We start from the raw sequence: 19,957 nt of genomic DNA, 5'->3' as shown, positions 1-19,957 counted from the left end.
TATTTTTTAAAATCAAAGAAAGCAGAACAGTTAACGAAAGAAGAAGATTTAGAGTTTTATGACGTTCAGTGGTCATTATTATAATTCACAGGTGGGTATGCAGAAGAATGAATATATACCTTGGGATTGAATGGATCCTGATTCAAATGATTGTAACCAAAGATTTTAAAGATAAAATTTGTTGGGGTGGGGTCTCAACTGTGTTCGATTCAGCTTCACTTGTACAAAATTGGCGCTCTCACCATTAACTACAGGGAGGGTAAGCCTGGGGGAGGGCAAATATATAGCCATTAAATGATATATATCTATTATCTATTATCTATTATCTATTAATCTATTAATTAATGTGTTTTTTCAATTATTTATTTATGTGATTTTCAATTAAGTAATTTATTTTAAAAATTATATCATGCACTCTTTCAAATAAAAAAATAAAATTTTGTTCATATACTATTTATTATTTGGTTTTTTTTCTTATTTGATTTAATTTTTATATAATATATCTCTAATATCTAATCTAATGCTCTAATCTATACTATCTATATCTATATCTATATATATATCCCTATAAATATACCAGTTTAATTGTGAATTTACACAAAAATCCTTGTCTTTTATTTTATCATGGTTTGACAATCATTAATCAATTTCTACCATGGTTAAATATACCAGTTTAATTGTGAATTTACACAAAAATCCTTGTCTTTTATTTTATCATGGTTTGACAATCATTAATCAATTTCTACCATGGTTTGACCGTCAATTGTCTATATTCCCTATAAATATATTTGACAATCATTAATCAATTTCTATCATGGTTTTGTTGTGGATTATACCGAAGCGAACATGACGATAATAGAAATTGCGGAATAAAATAATCTTCAAGAACACCAAAGATTTACGTGGTTCACCCAATATAGGCTACGTCCACGGAGCTGCTGCAAATCTTTATTACTGGAGAAATATTACAAGTGTATACAAAACACTATATCTCTCCACACCCAAGCCTCGAGTATTATCGAGAAAATATTTCTCTAACTCATACAAGAGATCACCAAAAAAAGAACAACTCTTTTTTTCTACTCTTTATTTTCTTACTGTCAATACAAAAGAGAAGAATGGGATACAATAACTGAAATAAGGGAGCTCTATTTATAGGAGTAGATCCTTCATTCTTTTTTCTTCAAACATTCGATGTGGGATTCTTTAATGGGCCTCACCCTTAACAATTCTCCCACTTGAAGACTTGATTTCAATCATGGCTTCACACAGTCAATGCAGCAACTCATCCCTCCTTGCTTATACTTGCAATCCAACTGAAGTCAAACACAACTTCAGTTTGTCAGTGGTCACTGCCTTTGTCAGTTTCTCAGGCAAAGGAGTACTAACTGGTTTAGCTTCATCCATGTTGAATCTGCTAAGAACCTTTTTCACGTACTCTGCCTGAGATAACTTCAAGACTCCATTCACCCGATCTCTTGAGATCCTCATTCCAAGGATTTGCTTTGCAGCACCCAAATCCTTCATTGCAAATTCTTTTGATAATTCTCTCTTGAGTTTATCAATCTCCACCAGACACGATGCTGCTATCAACATGTCATCCACATATAGCAGTAGAATGATATAAGAACCATTAATCTTCTTCATATAACAACAGTGATCCGCCTGACACCTCAGGAAACCGTTGTTATTCATGAATCCATCAAACTTCTTGTACCACTATCTTGGAGCTTGTTTGAGACCGTACAAGCTCTTCTGAAGTTTGCATACCATTTTCTCCTCCCCTCGTACTTCAAATCCCTGTGGCTGCTTCATATAAATTTCTTCATCCAAGTCACCATGAAGAAACGTCGTCTTTACATCCAACTGCTCCAGATGTAAGTCTTCCTTAGCCACTAGTCCAAGTACAGTTCTGATAGTGGTTAACTTCACCACTGGAGAGAAAATCTCGGTATAATCAACGCCTTCCCGCTGTTGAAAACCTTTCACAACAAGTCTCGCCTTATACCGCTTGCTACCATCAACTTCTTCTTTGATCCGGTACACCCACTTGTTGTGTAATGCTTTTTTGTCTTTCGGAAGTTCTGTTAACTCCCAAGTCTAATTGGATGACAGTGAATCCATCTCGTCTTTCATGGCTAACTCTCACTTGATTGAATCATCATTTTGCATCGCTTCATCAAAGGTCTCTGGTTCACCTTTATCTGTCAGCAAAATATAATGAAGTGCAGGGGAGTATTTCTGAGGTGGTCTGATTGTTTTTGACGATCTCCTGAGTTCAATCACCGGAGTTTGTGGATCAACTTCTTGTGCAGTTTCTTCTTCCTGCTTACTATCCTCCGACTCATTCATAGGAATATCTATCAATGGCACTTCATTTGACTTCTGGACTTCAGGACATTTATCTTCTGCTGCAATGTCTGACTTGTCCTTGTACAAAACTTGCTCATTGAAAATGACATCTCTGCTCCGAATGATCTTTCGATTTTGGTCATCCCAGAACCGATAACCAAAATCATTATCTCCATAAACAATAAAGAAACATTTCTTTGATTTCGGATCAAGTTTCGTTCTACTGGCTGAACCGATGTGAACATATGAGAGACAACCAAACACTTTCAAGAACGAAAGGTTTACTCCTTTGCCGCTCCAGACCTCCTCTGGTATTCTGCAATCAAGTGGTACCGAAGGTCTTTTGTTGATCAGATACGCTGCAGTGTTAACTGCATCAGCCCAAAATGATTTCGGCAGTCCTGCGTGCAATCTCATGCTCCTGGCACGTTCATTCAGGGTTCTGTTCATTCTTTCAGCCACACCATTCTGTTGAGGTGTACCAGGAATGGTTTTCTCCATCTTGATCCCGTTTTGTGCACAATACTTCTTGAACTCAAAATCTTCATATTCTCCTCCGTTATCAGACCGTAAGCACTCCACCTTTAAGTTGGTCTCATTTTCCACCATGACTTTCTACCTCTTAAAGGTTTCGTAAACATCAGATTTATTTTTTAAAAAATAAACCCAAACCTTCCTGCTCGAATCATCAATAAATGTGACATAATATCGTGAGCCGCCAAGGGATGTCACAGGAGATGGTCCCCATACATCAGTATGAATCAAATCCAACTTTGCTGCTTTTGGTTCTCTACCGCCTTTCGAAAAGCTCACCCTTTTCTGTTTTCCAAGAACACAACTTTCACACAATTTGTGTTCGACAGTTTTTAACTCCGGTAGCTTTCCTTTTGATATCATCATCTTCATTCCCTTCTCACTCATATGTCCAAGTCTACAATGCCATAGACTTGAGTTGGCTCCAGCATCCACAGCTGCTAACATTTCTCTGCAACTGGAAGTCATATAAAGAGTTCCAGTTTTTGTTCCTCGAGCAATAATCATGGCCCCTTTGCTAACTTTCCAAGAGCCATCACCAAAGGTCACTTTATGGCCTTCGTCATCGAGCTGTCCCACTGAGATTAGATTCCGGGTCAACTTTGGTACATGCCTCACTTTGTTGAGCTTCCAGATAGATCCGTTTGAAATTTTCAAACTGACATCACCCATACCAGCTATTTCCAAAGGTTTTCCATCAGCCAGGAAATTTTTTCGTAATTACCAACAGTGTAATTACTGAATAGCTCACGATCACTAGTGGTATGAAACGAATCTCCCAAATCCATAACCCAAGAATCAACCGGGCTTTCCATGGATAGTACTAAGGCATCATGTACATTCTCAGTAACAACATTTGCATTATTCTTGGGTGATTTGCAGTCCTTTTTCATATGACCAGTTTCACCACAGCTTCAGCACTTTAATTTCTTTTCAAAAGTATTTTTGTCTTTTCTAGTTCTTGATTTGGATCTGTCACGCCATCGGTTAGAACATTTTTCGCTGTTCCTGCCTCTGCCTCTATTCACGAGATTAAGAGTAGATTTCGATGATGTCGCTTCTCCCGAATCCATCCTGCGAACTTCTTCACCAAGAATTCGATCTCTGACATCATTGAATTGTAATTTTCCTTTGCCAGCAGAATTACTAACTGCTGCCCGCATTGGCTCCCAAATATTTGGTAAAGACGCCAAAAGAATAAGTGCACGGATCTCATCATCAAACTTGATTTCCACCGATGTTAGCTGGGAAACAATCCTGTTGAATTCATTGATGTGTGCCGCCACCGAAGTACCTTCCTCCATCTTCAAGTTGAATAAATTTTTCATGAGGAACACTTTATTATTTGCCGATGGCTTCTCGTACATGTCCGACAAAATGGACATCATCTCCTCCATGGTTTTTGCCTCCGCCACGTTCTGTGCCAAGTTCTTTGTTAGGGTCAATCGTATTACACCTAACACCTGTTGGTCAAGGAGCTTCCACTCATCATCCTCCATCTTTTCTGGCTTCTCCCCGGATAGAGGTTGATGTAGCTTCTTGCTGTACAAATAGTCTTTAATTTGTAACCGCCAGAACGTGAAATCTGTACCGTCGAAGTTATTGATTCCAGGTCCCGATCCGTCATTTCCGGCCATCGCTTCTCCTACCTTAATAAAATTTCAAAAAATCTTTTCTCCAAGGCTCCCGAACACCGTAACAGCTCTGATACCAGTTGTTGTGGATTATACCGAAGCGAACATGACGATAATAGAAATTGCGGAATAAAATAATCTTTAAGAACACCAAAGATTTACGTGGTTCACCCAATATAGTCTACGTCCACGGAGCTGCTGCAAATCTTTATTACCGGAGAAATATTACAAGTATATACAAAACATTATATCTCTCCACACCCAAGCCTCGAGTATTACCGAGAAAATATTTCTCTAACTCACATAAGAGATCACCGAAAAAAGAACAACTATTTTTTTCTACTCTTTATTTTCTTCTCTACTGTCAATACAAAAGAGAAGAATGAGATACAATAACTGAAATAAGGGAGCTCTATTTATAGTAGATCCTTCATTCTTCTTTCTTCAAACATTCGATGTGGGATTCTTTAATGGGCCTCACCATTAACAGGTTTGACCGTCAATTGCTTGAATAATGATATCCAATTAAGTACATTATCATGGTTTGACAATCATTAGTTGCTGTGAATGATTTTCCTATTAAATTCTGCTGATTCATTAATTGTTGTGAATGGATCTCCCATTAAATGATATCCAATTAATTATTAGATTATCATGGTTTGACCGTCATTAGTTGTTGTAAATGAACGATCTCCTATTAAATTCTTCTGATTCATTAGTTGTTGTGAATGAGATCTCCCATTAAATCTTCTGATTCAAGCATACAAGTTTTTCCATATGTTTCTAACGTCTAATTGAATTTGGTGCTCCAGGCTGAAACATATATCTTCTATGCATTGTTGTCATTTGTTGTTTACTCTTCCCGTGTTTGATCGTGTTTTTTTGGTTTTTCCCCTCCCCCTTCTTTGGGTTGCCTTTTCTCTTGGACACACGCATGGTGTCTGAATTGGTCTATAGGTGCTTCTTCTTCTTCTCGTTGGACTGTTTTATATTCACTTGCTTGTGTTCCTTGTTGGGTTGTGTGTTTCGGCGTTTCTTTGTGTTTTGATATTCTTCCGTCTGCTTTTTCATTTCGCCTTTTTGATGATTTTTGCAATTCATAATTTGTTTTCTTTGTGTTTTGTAATTGATCTACGTCTGTGTGTTGGCTAAAATTTGCTTCATGATTCACGTATGATGATCATGCACCATCTGCTTTGAATGGTTAGTTTTTGTGGTTTTGTGTTTCGTATTTCGTGATCTCGTTGACTCCCTTAATTAATTTGTTTTCCAAAATTGCTTGCTGGTTGTTAGGAAAACATACTGTTGGGTATTTGAAACACAAGCAATCTTGATTTTGATGATAACAAAACTTGTTATTGTGTTTCTAAGATATTTACTCTAGTGTGAAGTTGACAACTCAAGATGAAAGCCAAAACTCGAAATTAGCTAAACTGAATTTCTGGCGAGCTCCAGTTTTTCAATGATATCTTACATCTCAGTGATCCAAATGATTAGCCGCCAAAGCGAATGCATAGAAAACTCAATTTGGAACATATTGTATTGCACGTTAGTTTAGCAAAAACGGATGTTATCTATACGAAACGGACGTCGCAATACCAAACTGAATCCGATCAGTTTAGCAGAAATACAGAAGCAGTTTACCTCGAGCAGTTATGATATTTTGGCCATATCTTGAAGATCAATTATCTGAATGGAACGATTCACCATGCGTTGAAAAGATAAGACAATGATCTATAAATCATATTCACAAGTGAAAGACTGAATCGGATTTTAAGAAGATGATAAACTGCGTTCAAGTTACTGGTTTGGAAGTGACAGAGCAGAATTTCTAGAACAATCTGGTGTATTAAGCATAACTTTCGCATTTGAACTCCGAATTGAGTGATTCTTGATTCCGTGGAAAGATAAGAGAAAGGGCTACAACTTTTATGTTTATCACTTTGCCCAAAAATCAACGAATCAAGAGATATGATACTAAACTGATCGTATGATTACTAAACTGCTCCAAAATCAGCTCCTAAACTGATTTTGTGCTCAACCAAAATTTTGTGCAGCTCTGGTATTTCGAGCATAACTTTTGCATATAAACTCCAAATTGATTGATTCTGGTGGCGTTAGAAATCTAAGATCAAGAGCTACAACTTTTGTATTCATCACTTTGCCCAAAAATCAACGAATCAAGAGATACAGAGCTAGACTGATCACATGTGTCGAAAGTTGCTAAACTACTACCTAAACTGAAGTTGACCAAGAGTAGTTTACCCACCCAATCTGAAGATCGCTCAACTGATACAACACCCAAACTACTCCAAGTCCAATTTCGCACCAAAGTTCAGTTTAGCAAGATCAGTTTCGCTTAAGACCAGTTTAGTAAAATTCATTTTAGCTCCAGAAAAGGTACAGAAACAGTACAAAAGTATTTTAACGGCTCTATTTCTGTGTCTAACGGCTATATAACTCTTGGAGCCTATAAATACAACATCTTGGAGTTCAAACACAAGCTTTGCATGAAGATTCAAAGCATGGGCAGCCTACTTGAAGAAATTAGCTAGTTGAGAGCAAAGCCCAAGGTGTGAAGAACACATCAAAATTCTTGAGCGTGAAATGTCAAGTTCTTCACACCCAAGTCACTCACATATAAAAGAGAGATGTATTTTATAGATTAGTTGAGTGAGAGTCTTTACACAAAGACGTTAAAGATTGTGTTTGTAGTCTTGGCATAAAGACTTAAAACATTATGCGAATTGTGAGGTTGCGGCCTACAATCGAGTGGTGGCTAGGAGTTCTTGTTTAGGCAGTGGGTAAGTCCTAAACCGGATTGGGTTTGTACAAATTGCTTGTATAAATCAAAGTCTTCTAATGGATCCTTCCGAGGAGGAAGAATGGGTGACGTAGGAGTTGTTGAAATCTCCGAACATCCATAAACAAATCTGTGTCTCTTTATTTCTTGCATTTATTCATTGCTATTGTTTTGGATTGCATTGTTGAAGTATTTTATGTGTTTGATAAAATAACTAAATGTTGCATTCAAAGTGTTTGATAAAATACTTCAACTAAACCGTTTTCATTACTTCAACTTGCATCCTTTTAAAATAATTTACAAAATGTTAAATTAGTTTCTACGAAGAATTATTTCGAGTGTCTTTCGCTTGGTTTGAAAACCAAACTCGATTTAATTCATCGGTGCTCAATATTTCAAGAACCGAGCTATTGTAGCTCAAAATATTTTAAAAGTGTGTATTCACCCCCTTCTACACACCGTGTCTGATCCTATCAATTGGTATCAGAGATGGTCGTTCTTGAAATAGCATTTGAAACTGAATTTGACCTTTAAAAATCATTTTTCATGATTTTTCTAACATATATATGCATAGTTGAGTTTTCTGGCAATGAACACCTCTCCATTTGCAGCACTCCCTTTTATCTTTTTCGACTCCCCAAGAAGAAAATCTGCCGAATTCGTCGACAAGCTCGTCTTTGAACTTGAGAAGAGCTTGTCTCTCCCTCTCAAAACACCTCACTTGAGTACTTTCATTTTTGAAAATCAAAGAAAACAGAACAGTTAACGAAAGAAGAAGATTGAGAGTTTTATGACGTTCAGTGATCATTATTATAATTCACAGGTGGGTATGCATAAGAATGAATATATACCTTGGGATTGAAGGGATCCTGATTCAAATGATTGTAACCAAATATTTTAAAGATAAAATTTGTTGGGGTGGGGTCTCAACTGTGTTCGATTCAGCTTGACTTGTACAAAATTGGCGCTCTCACCATTAACTACAGGGAGGGTAACCCTGGGGGAGGGCAGATAGCCATTAAATGATATATATCTATTATCAATTATCGGTAAATTTATCAAAAATCTCTCTACCAACATTTGAATTAAGATACAGTACCTACATAATTTTTTTTTGAAATCAGTACCTGACAATAGAATAAACTTAGTTTTAACTCCTTAGAAAGAGAATTTTACATTTTTACACCTTTTTATTTAAATAAATATATAATTTTATCCACACAAAATACAGGTGTCTTCTCCCTCAGAAATATAATTTTAAAAAAATATATTTTTTCTCGATTATCATGAAATAGGAGTAAATACTTATTTTGACATACAAAGTGCCTATTTTGGGGTTTCTGATACTTGATTTGACACTTTGAATACTCCAAATGTATAAGAAAATACTGAAAATCTCAGTAGGGGTGTCAAAATGTAACACGACCCGCCAACCCGACACGACCCAATCCAAAAAAAAATTAGGTTCGGGTTCAGGTATTTTGGGTTTGGGTTGGGTGGGTTCGGGTTAGTAGCGGGTTATACAGGTTCGGGTCGGTTCTAATCGGGTTGGCGGGTTGATTCGAAATATTTTTTTTTACTTTTTTAAAAAAATTTTACCTATATTTTTATATATTGTATATTTAAACAGAATTTATTGTATATTTATATTATAAATTTTCATCATTTACTATTTATTTTGTATATATATTTTTTATTTTTTAAAACAATTATTTATTTGATTTAGTGAATATACTTTAAATTTTATAAAATTAGTAAACCTTCAAATTTAAATAATATATAAGAGAGATTTTGTTATTATGTGTTTCTATTAAAATATTTATATTTTTATTTTTTTAAAAAAATTGTTATTCAATTTTTTTAAAAAAAATCGAAAATCAGGTTAGGCGAGTTTGGATTGAGCAATTTTTTAAATTTTTCTGTCAACCCGACCCGACCCCGACCGGCCAATCAGAATTGACACCCCTAAATCTGAGCGATCACCATAATTCATTCATTATTCGGTTATCATGGGAAATGCATTGAGTTGACTTTTTCATGTCATTTAATTTAAAAAAAAAACACAGTTCCTCGCTCATCATGGAATAAAAGTAAATACTTAAATCTAGATACTTGATTTAACTCTTTGAATACTCCAAATATGTAAGAAAATACTGGATCTTCGATTGATCACCATAAATTCAGTCACCGATGAATTTTTCATATCATTTATTTTTTTTAAAAAAAACATAGTTCTCAATTAATTAATCATGAAATAAGAGTAACTACTTATTTTGACCTACAAAGTATCTATTTTAAAATTTCAGATACTTGATTTGGCTATTTGAATACACCAAATGTGTAAAAAAATAATGGATCTTCTAGCGATCACTATAAATTCATTCATTGTTGGTCTTTTCATGGAAAATGTATTGAGATGACTTTTTTATGTCATTTAGTTTTAATTAAAACGTAGTTAATCACTCGTCGTGGAATAAAATTAAGTACTTATTTTGAGTTACAAAGTACCAATTTTGGGTTTTCTTATACTTGATTTGTCTATTTGAATACTCCAAATTAATTTGTAAGAAAATATTGGATCTTCGAGTTATACTCATCTAATTATTTTGATATTATACTTATTAGTATCCATAACAATATTATTGATAGTCGTCCATTATATAATTTGTGTTGTGCACTCGAAGATCCAATATTTTACTACAAATTATGAGTATCTATGAGACCAAAGCAAGCATTTTACAACTTAAATTAGGTATTTTATTGGTGAAAAAAAGTACTTAAAAAATAAATGATTTTTTTGAAAAATAAAATAATGACATGAATAAGTCATGTAAATTAGGCATAATAGATGATTAATATTGGTGGTCACTCGAGTTTATAATAAACCAAACACAAGATTATATATCACATGATAGTTACCCTAAACCCTAATCTCTAACCCCTAAAACCAATAACCTAAACCCTAAACCTTATGAGTATTTGGAAATATGTTTTTTTAACAAAAAGTTAAATGACATCATGAATAAGTCATGTAAATGCATCCTCCATTGAAATGGAAGAGAGTTGATGAATTTGTGTTGTGCACTCGAAGATCCAGTATTTTACTACAAATTATGAGTACCTATGAGACCAAACCAAGTATTTTACAATTGCAATTAAGTATTTTGTTGGTGAAAAAAGTACTTAAAATAAATGATTTTTTTGAAAAACAAAATATTGACATTAATAAGTCATGTAAATTAGGTATAATAGATGATTAATATTAATGGTGGTAGCTTGAGTTTATAATAAACCAAACACAAGATTATATATCATATGATAGTTACCCTAAACTCTAAACTCTAAGCCCTAAACCCAATAACCTAAACCCTAAACCCTAAACCTTATGAGTATTTGGAAATATAAATTTTTTTAACAAAAAGTTAAATGACATGAATAAGTCATGTAAATGCATCCTTCATTGAAATGGAAGAAAGTTGATGAATTTGTGTTGTAGACTTGAAGATCCAGTATTTTACTACAAATTATGAGTAGGAATATAAATGAGACGAACAGTTCGCGAACTGTTCGGGTTTCGGCTCGTTAAAAGCTCGTTCGAGCTCGTTTAATGAGGCTCGTTAAGGTAAACGAACCAAGTTCGAGCTTTACAATATTCGGCTCGTTAGCTCATGAACAGGCTCGTTAACAAGCTCGTAAGTCATCTCTTAGACGAAAAAATAATAGCATTGATATAATTTATAAATTTACACTTTACTTATGAAAAATATTGAAAAATCTATAAAAATTAATTTATTAGAATAAAATTACAAATTTTAATAATAATATTATATTTTTTTCAAATATATAATTTAGTTTTTAATTAATTTAATGAATATTAAAATTGATAGTTTAAATATATTAAGCTCATTTAGGCTCGATAAAAACTCAAATAAGCTCGTGAATCATTAATATATTCGTTAAATAAGCTCGGGCTTGGCTCGTTTATAAATGAACCGAGCTTGAACATTCAAAAGCTCGGCTCATTTACATCCCTAATTATGAGTATCTATGAGACCAAATCAATTATTTTACAATTGAAATTAAGTATTTTGTTGATGAAAAAAGTACTTAAAAAATAAATGATTTTTTTTTTTGAAAAACAAAATAATGACATTAATAAGTCATTTAAATTAAGTATAATAAATGATTGATATTGGTGGTCGCTCGAGTTTATAATAAACCAAACACAAGATTATATATCATATGATAGTTACCCTAAACCCTAAACTCTAACCCCTAAAACCAATAACCTAAACCCTAAACTTTATGAGTATTTGGAAATATAATTTTTTTTAACAAAAAGTTAAATGACATGAATAAGTCACATAAATGCAATCTCCATGTAAATATCAAGACATGATGAATTTGTGTTGTTCACTCGAAGATTCAATATTTTGATATAAATTATAAGTATCGAAGAAACCAAATCAAGCATTTGAAAACTAAAATTAGGTATTTTGATAGTAAAAATAAGTACTTAAAAATATTAAATAATTTGTTTGGAAATGGTTTATTTTATTTTTTAAAAAAAATAAATTACATAAATAAGTCACGTAAATGCAATATCCATGGAAATATCAAGACTTGATGAATTTGTCTTGTTCACTTGAAGATCCAGTATTTTGGTAGAAATTATGAGTATCGAAGAGACCAAATCAAGTATTTGAAAACTGAAATAAGGTAATTTGAGAGTAAAAATAAGTACTTGAAAAATATTAAATAATTTGTTTGGAAATTGTTTATTTTATTATTTTTAAAAGTTAAATGACATGAATAAGTCACGTAAATGCAATATCAATAGAAATAGCAAGACTTGATGAATTTGTGTTGTTCACTCGAAGAACCAGTATTTTGATAGAAATTATGAGTATCGAAGATCCAGTATTTTGACTATTATTCCATGATAGGGGTGTCAAACGGGTGAGTCGGATCGGGTTGCAAAAAAATAAAAAAATTTCCCCGACTCTAACCAACCCGAAAAGTCCCAACCTGAACCCGCATAACTCGTCGAACTCGTCTAACCCGTTTAATCCAAATTTTTTTTAATTTTTTTAAAAATATTTGAATAAAAATTTTAAAAAAATAATATTTTAATTAAAACATTTAATAACAAAATCTCTATTTTATATAATTTAAATTTGAAAGTCTAATTGTAAAAAATTAAAATTATATTCACAAAATCAAATAAACACTTGTTTAAAAAAATGTACAAAATAAATATTAAATAATAAAATTTTATAATATAAATATACAATAAGTTTTGTTCAAACATATAATATATAAAAATGTAGGTAATATTTCTTAATTGTATTTTTAAAAAAAAATCGGGTTAACCCGCCAACCATACCCAAACCCGCCTAACACGTTTTTAACCCGAACCCGAAATACTCCAACTCGAACTTGATCTTTTTCGTGTTGGGCCGTGTCAGGTTGACATGCCGTGTCCATATTTGACAACCATATTCCATGAGTGAGGAACTATTTTTTTTTTAAAAAAATAAACGACGTGAAAATGTCATCCCAATGTATTTTTCACGAGAAGACGAAAAATTACTGAATTTTACCCTTCTTTCTTTCTCATTTTTTTCTTTTATTTTGTTTTTGTTTTTGTAACAAACCAATTAACATGAAATTGTGGAGCTTTCCACTCTCATTTTGATGAGTACTGTTCCAAAGATTCCCCAAAATCCAACCATAAAACCAAAACCCATACAGATATAAAATCCTTGGGTAATAAACTCGTCCTCTTCATGCTCCAAATTGTTTGTCTGATAATTTCCATAGCTATTGAAATTTGAATCTTGGTGATTGATATCTTCTTCACCGGGGCAAGATTTATGAAGTATAGGATGCCCACGAAGCCCAGAATTCCCCATATAAGCGGATTCATCAAACTTCAGAATCTGAGGCGGAATTCTCCCAGACAAGTTGTTGTAAGACAAGTTCAAGACTCCGAGAAAGCTCAATTCAGAGGATACCACCAGAAAGGTGGTTTCTTGAAAGATCAAGGGAATCCAAGTATTTCAAATCACCAATGTCTGGCGGAATTCGCCCACATAAATTGTTTCTTGAAAGATTCCACGCATTTAGGCCGACGAGTTTTGTGATCGCATCAGGGATGTCACCCGCCAAAAGATTGTTCGACAGATCAAGAAGTTTAACAGGTACCAAACCACTTTGCACATTTGACCTCTTTTCCTTTACACATCACATATGGACCTTCATTAAAGGTTTTATTCATTTGATTGAGTTCTTCTAAATCTGGATATTCAATTTCCCACACCCAAAGAAACGTTGTTTTGACAGTCATTGTAGTAAGGTTATGCAAGCATTTTGGTATTGGTCCTGAAATGAAATCTTGTTTGAAGAGAGGTCCAAAACTTGGATGTTTTTCAGATTGCACAAGCTCCAAGGTTAATTCCCTTGAGACTCATTGAAGGGTAGGCTTAGAATTGAAAGTGATAATAAGCTATCTCCCATCCAGCTTTGTATATTGCCAGTTAGCCTATTTTCTCCAAGATCAAGAATTCCCAACTTTGTGCATTTCCTCAGAGACGTAGGGATTCCACCTGAGAAACTGTTATTTCTCAGATTAAATAAGTCTCGTAACCAGCCGATCGAGTTTGGAATATACCTGGAGAAATGATTATTGGCCAAGTTAAGGAACTGCAACAAAGTGAAACTCGTGAAACAACTAGGTTATTCGAGAGATCAATGAATGGCCACAGTTCATTCTGGCACAAAAAAGTTGCTGGACCTGCAATTTGGTTTCTTGATAGATCTATCACTTTGTGTGAACGAGACAATGAATTACTTGGGTTCAAAACAGAGAATCCACTGTCCGGAAGGAAGCCATGCATTTGATTATTTGATGCATTGAGGTATATTAGTGTAGAAGGCAAATTACTAAACCAACTAGGAATGGTGTCCACAATCTGAGAGAATGAGAAATCAAGAAACTCTAATTTTCTTTGGAATTGAAGCCATTGGGGAAAAAGTGCTCCTGTTTTGCATTGTGATAGGAATATAGCTATCAGTTGAAAAGGAGGTATCCAATGAGTGCTACAATTTAAGGTCAACAAGGAATTATGAGACAAATCAAGGAATTGTAGGCTTGAGAGATTGAACAAATGAGACTCTGTGACGACGCCCTCGAAGTTTGTTCGAAGACAGGGCTAAAACCTCCATCTTTGACAAGCACCCAAGACTCTCTCTCTCAAAAGTCCACTGAACATATTATTGTAAAGATACAATTTCTGTAGGAACAATGAAAAGGTAAGATCTGTAGAAACATAATTTTTTTTTTTACCCATATTCATTTAATAATGTCTCTTATTTGGAACTCATACAGAAAACAAGAAAACAACAAGCATAATTTAAAAACCATATATATCGCGAGCTGAACTCGAATTTGCGACGAGTACGTTTAGTTGTCTCCAATGTGCCACAATTGCTAATCGCATCCTAGAACACACACGGAAAGAAGGTACATTATAATATAAAAGATAAATGTAGTATTATTGCATAAAAAATTATAAGCAATACTTACTAGTTTCGAAAGCGATTCCTAAAACGAACTTTGCTCAGCCTGACTCTCACATATACAAAGTTTTCAATAGTGTTCAACAATTTGAAATATGCGAATCTTGCTGAATTGCTTACTAGTATCGACCCGATGATCCCCCAAAATCCAATAACAAAGCCAAATACCATGCAGATATAAAATCCTTTAGTAATGAACTCGTCGTCTTCATGTTCCCGATTGTTCATTGCATTGTTTTCGTTATTGAAGTTTGAATCTTGATGTTTCCTCTCATCTTCTCCAGGACAAGATTTGTCGAGTACGGGACGTCCACAAAGCCCATCATTTTCCGCATACGCTGATTCGTCAAATTTTGTAAATCCACGCGGAATTCTACCCGACAAGTTGTTGTAGGATAAGTCCAAGACTCCTAGAGAACCTAATTCGGAAATGCTGAGCGGAATACTCCCAGAGAGCTGGTTTCTCGAAAGATCGAGAGATTCCAAGTCTTTTAAGACACCAATGTTTGGAGGAATTTGTCCACATAAATGATTTCTTGAAAGATTCAAATTAACCAGGCCATCAAGCTTTGTGATCTCAGAAGGAATATCACCAACTAAAAGATTGTGGGACAGATCGATATGCTTAACAAGTAGCAAATCTTTTACATAATTGACTTCTTTTCCTTTCCACATAATATCTGCACCATCCCGTAAGCTATCATACCATAAATCCCCAAATTTGTCTATATAATTATAAGTGATTCCATAGGATGTCGAATCAGCAACAACTTCTTTGGTCATTGCACTGAGATTATACAAGCATTCGGGTATGGGTCCTGAAATCATGTTTGAAGAGAGGTCTAAGACTTGCATATTTTGTAGACTACAAATGCTCAAAGGTATTGTCCCATAAAAATCATTCAACTTTACGCTTAGAACAATCAAGTGTGATAATGCATCTCCAATCCAGGTTGGTATATTGCCTGTTAGCATATTTCCTCCAAGTTCAATCAATTCCAACCTCTTGCAGTTCCTCATAGACTTAGGGATTCCACCTGATAAGCTATTGTTCACCAAATTCAATTATCTCAGCCATTCTAACGAGCCAAATGAGTTTGGGATTTCTCCAACGAAATGATTGTTGGCCAAATTGAGAAAGACCAACCTCGTAGGGTGGGTGACACAATTCGGCAGATGCCCAGAGAATAGGTTATCCGAGAGGTCAATAAGTATCCACACATGCTTATGGCACAAAAAAGTGACTTGACCTCTAATTTTGTTTCTTGATAGATCCAACACTATTGGAGCTAAAGTTTCGCTTGTAAACTTGAAAAAAGATTCAGGAAGGATGCCATGTATATCGTTATTTGATGCATTCAGATACATTGGTCTAGATGCTAATTTACCAAACCACTGAGGCACGGTGTCTCCAATTTGAGAACTCGAGATATCAAGAAATTCTAATTTTCTTTGGAATTGAAGCCATTGCGGAAAACGATGTCCTATTTTACATCCGGAGAGACCCAAGGCTTTTAGTTGAAATGGAGGAACCCAATGTGGGCTACAATTTACTGTTAACAGTGAGTTAGAAGACAAGCCAAGTATTTGCAGACGAGATAGATTGAACAAATGTGACTCTGTAGCTATGCCTTCTAAGTTATTTGAACCTAAAAGTAAATCCTCGAGGAATGGATGTGTTATAAGATCTGGTATTGTACCAGTGAAATTATTTGATGACAAATATAGATGATGAATCAGATATGGAATATTGAGGAAGGCCTTTGCAATAGAACCATTGAGTTTATTGTGGCCAAGGCCGAGATAGTTCAAGAATGAAAACCTCGAAAAATCAGGTAATGAACCACTTATCATATTACCACTTAAATCTAGGTACCGCAGTTTCTTCTCCACAGGCCCGGACAAGTTCATCATTAATTCCGAAAGTTGAGAAGTTAAATGGTTCCCTTGCAAATCCAAGTGTATCAAATTACTCATATTTCCCAAGGATTTAGGAATCCCACCTTCGAGTACATTTCCAGAGAGATCGAGATGTTCAAGGAAGATCTGGTTATCAAAACTAACTGAAAGGAGATCTGTTCTATCGTTATAAGAGAAATCAATGAAAGTTAGGCTTTTGCTAAAGTTTAAGAACCATTGAAACATGGAAGACGAGACAACACGATTATCAGAGAGGTCGAGGATAGCAAGAGGAGCAGAAGAATTGACAAAAGGATGAGAAGAAGGGGGGATGTGTGCTTGAAGTTCACATGATGCCAAGTGTAATTCTTTTATGGAGGTTAATTTACTAATTGATTGTAACCAATTGGATGCGTTTCCGAGACGAACACCACTGAGGTCAAGAAATTTGAGTGAAGCAAGATGAGAGAGCCAATCAAGATTGTCACTATAGAGATCATTCAAACTAAAATCAAGATATATCAACTTGGAAAGGTTTCCAACACTTGGCGGAATTGATTTACTAAAATAAGCATTGGAAAGATTGAGATACCGTAATTTCTCAAATGAACCCATGAACTCGGGAAAATTCGAACTGCCAAAATCATTGTAACTGAGGTCTAGGTAAGTCAAGTGCTTCAATTCAAGCAATGAAGAGCTGATCTTACCTTTCAGAGGAGCATAAATTATTGATGAACCCCCCAAATTCAATCGTGTCACGTAATTAGTTCGGTTATGGCAGTGAACACCTCTCCATTCGCAGCACTCTATTTTGTATTTTCTGACTCCCCAAGAAGAGAGTCGACCATATTCATCAACAAGCTCGTTTTTGAACTGAAGAAGAGCTTGTCTTTCCCTCTCAAGACACCTGATGTTACTCCAATTATGCTGCCCAAAAACACCTCCTAAGCTCGCTATAAGAATAGTTGAGAAAAGATGAAGAACATGGAAGATTTTGTTCGGAGTGACCATTATGCATGTTTTTCAATATAGTTGGTAAGTGCAAACTGCAATATATATCCCTCAAATGTGAGTTGATATATATATCTTACCACAATTAATTACCGCCAATTATATAGTAAAACTCCCATATAATTCAAACTCACCACGATCCCATTCACACTACAAAGCATTTCACACTCTCCATCGTGAAATAACTCGTACATGTGAAAAATTAAGGGAAAAAAAAAAAACTCACTGATTAATCTTGTATGCATGCTCCGACAATGAGAATGATGTAGCTATGTATTTGAGTCGAGCATATTTTGCATTTTGTGAAATTTTTGTATAACGTACCATTTTTTAAGCCCGTGTGTCTTGGCTCATTTTTTTTAGAGTACAAATACAATATTAGATCAGAGTACAAATATAGAATATCTTACTCATATTTACAAACGAATGAATTGTATTTTTCAAAATATTTCTTACAATTAAATTATTTAAAAATATGTTTCCAATTAGATATAAATTACTATATATATATATATACAGAATTTAAAACTTATTTTCTTTTAAAATAAAAATTTTATTTATAGTAAATTTAGATTATGTTCATTTTAAATTTCAAGGAAAATTCTGCATGAGTTTTCATTCAAATTATTTTTAGGTTCAATCCTAAATGATTAGTACACAAAACTAAATGAATGCTTGCATTAATTCTTGATTGATCAATTATGATTTAAAAGTGAAACATATATAGTGGAAACATTTTGTATGGTGACTGAATAGATCATTGTGATGAATTAAACGTCTGTCCATTAGTAAGTGGACGATTATGTGTGTTTTTTTTAAAATGGGGCAATATGTATATAAGTGGGGCAATATGTATATAATATAGATTAAATTGTAACAATATATATAAATGATAAAAAAAAATATGGTATAAATTCGAAACCAATTTATACACAGTTGTTATTTTATTTAAATAGGAGAGTTATCAAATTGTTATATATCCAACATATATATATATATAATTCGTGCACATCTGTTCGTTTTACTTTGCTCTACTTTTCTTTTTCTTATTTTTTTTCAAATTAAAAGGAATTCGAATTGGTGAAAAGATTGGCCGTTGAGTTTTTTAATCTTCAAAAACGATAATAAATTATAATTTTACGATCCTTTATGTTCAACTCCATAAGTTATTTTTCCACTTTTTTGTTCAACATAATCAGTAAAAAAACTTCTTGGATCCTGTCGTATGATGGAAGCTACAGCTATCAAAGTACCAAGAATCTGAAACATTAGTTCTCAAAGTAGTATAAATCATATAACAGTAAATATCAGCTTTTGGTACCCAAACCTTTCTTACAGTAGATATGTTTCTGTAGATGTTGTGTGGGGGTGTTGGCAACACCTTAGGCAACATCTTCGATGCAGATCTCTGTCTGTAGTCTTCCTGTAGCTTAAAACCGTATGGTTTGATATGACCAGGTTTATGACAGTAGTGAAAAATGTACTTACGTTTCCTTCTAGACATTGGAGCAGTAGACTGTGGTTTTGGTTTTGGAGGATTAATTGGTGTGGCCTTTTTAGTTGAGTTTTTAGTACAGCTGCTTTCCTTGACAAACACAGGGCATTTCGAACATTCACCAACTTCAAATTTACTGTTCTCAAAATCTAAATCAGCCGTACCATCTCTTCCCATCATGAGTAGAGAATCAAGCTTGGTAGTGCTGGAATTAAACTTGGCCAAAGTAGCTTTTGGTTTTCCAAGTTCTTCCTTTAATTGGCACGCTTCCAGATCTTTCTTACTTATCACCACTTCAAGTCTCGAAACAGCAGCCTTTAGATCAACATTTTCTCTTGAAAGAATATTGTTCAACTTATTCCTTTCAATCCAGTCAGCATAAAGTTCTTCATACATCAATCGAGCTTCTTTTATAGACAATGTTTCATCACCTGTATCAGTAATACACACTTTATCAGTAGTAGATGAATTAAAAAAAACTGACCTTTGGGAGATGTTGCGGCCAGGTGTGGCAACACCTAAGGGATTGACTTGAGAACACTTCTTGCTTTTCAGTAAGGCAGATAATGCAGTGTGACTCTCTTCATTTTCCTGTTCTTCATTTTTTTCAGATTCTTCATCACTCAAGGACGTGTTCATTCCCTTCCT

General features: G+C 34.2%; 1 protein-coding gene across 1 annotated transcript; it reads right to left on the bottom strand.

Moving 5' to 3' along the window:
- Positions 1–14,699: 14,699 nt before the first annotated feature.
- LOC140866353 (receptor-like protein EIX2) lies at positions 14,700–16,087 on the bottom strand. Its single transcript, XM_073271331.1, has 2 exons — positions 14,912–16,087; positions 14,700–14,826 (listed from the first exon to the last, which is right to left on the bottom strand). Coding segments are annotated over exons 1-2 (1,014 nt in total). The 5' UTR covers positions 15,925–16,087; the 3' UTR covers positions 14,700–14,825.
- Between the last annotated feature and the right edge of the window lie 3,870 nt (positions 16,088–19,957).

Source organism: Henckelia pumila, chromosome 4 (assembly GCF_033568475.1).
Source record: "Henckelia pumila isolate YLH828 chromosome 4, ASM3356847v2, whole genome shotgun sequence".
NCBI classification, from domain to species: domain Eukaryota; kingdom Viridiplantae; phylum Streptophyta; class Magnoliopsida; order Lamiales; family Gesneriaceae; genus Henckelia; species Henckelia pumila.
The sequence above is the reverse complement of the archived record's forward strand: the minus strand, read 5'-3'. Positions and strand labels throughout refer to the sequence as shown.

Bases quoted from the DNA above. Each gene is read 5' to 3' on its own strand.
- LOC140866353 (XM_073271331.1), bottom strand. From the start codon at position 15,924: ATGAGGAACTGCAAGAGGTTGGAATTGATTGAACTTGGAGGAAATATG.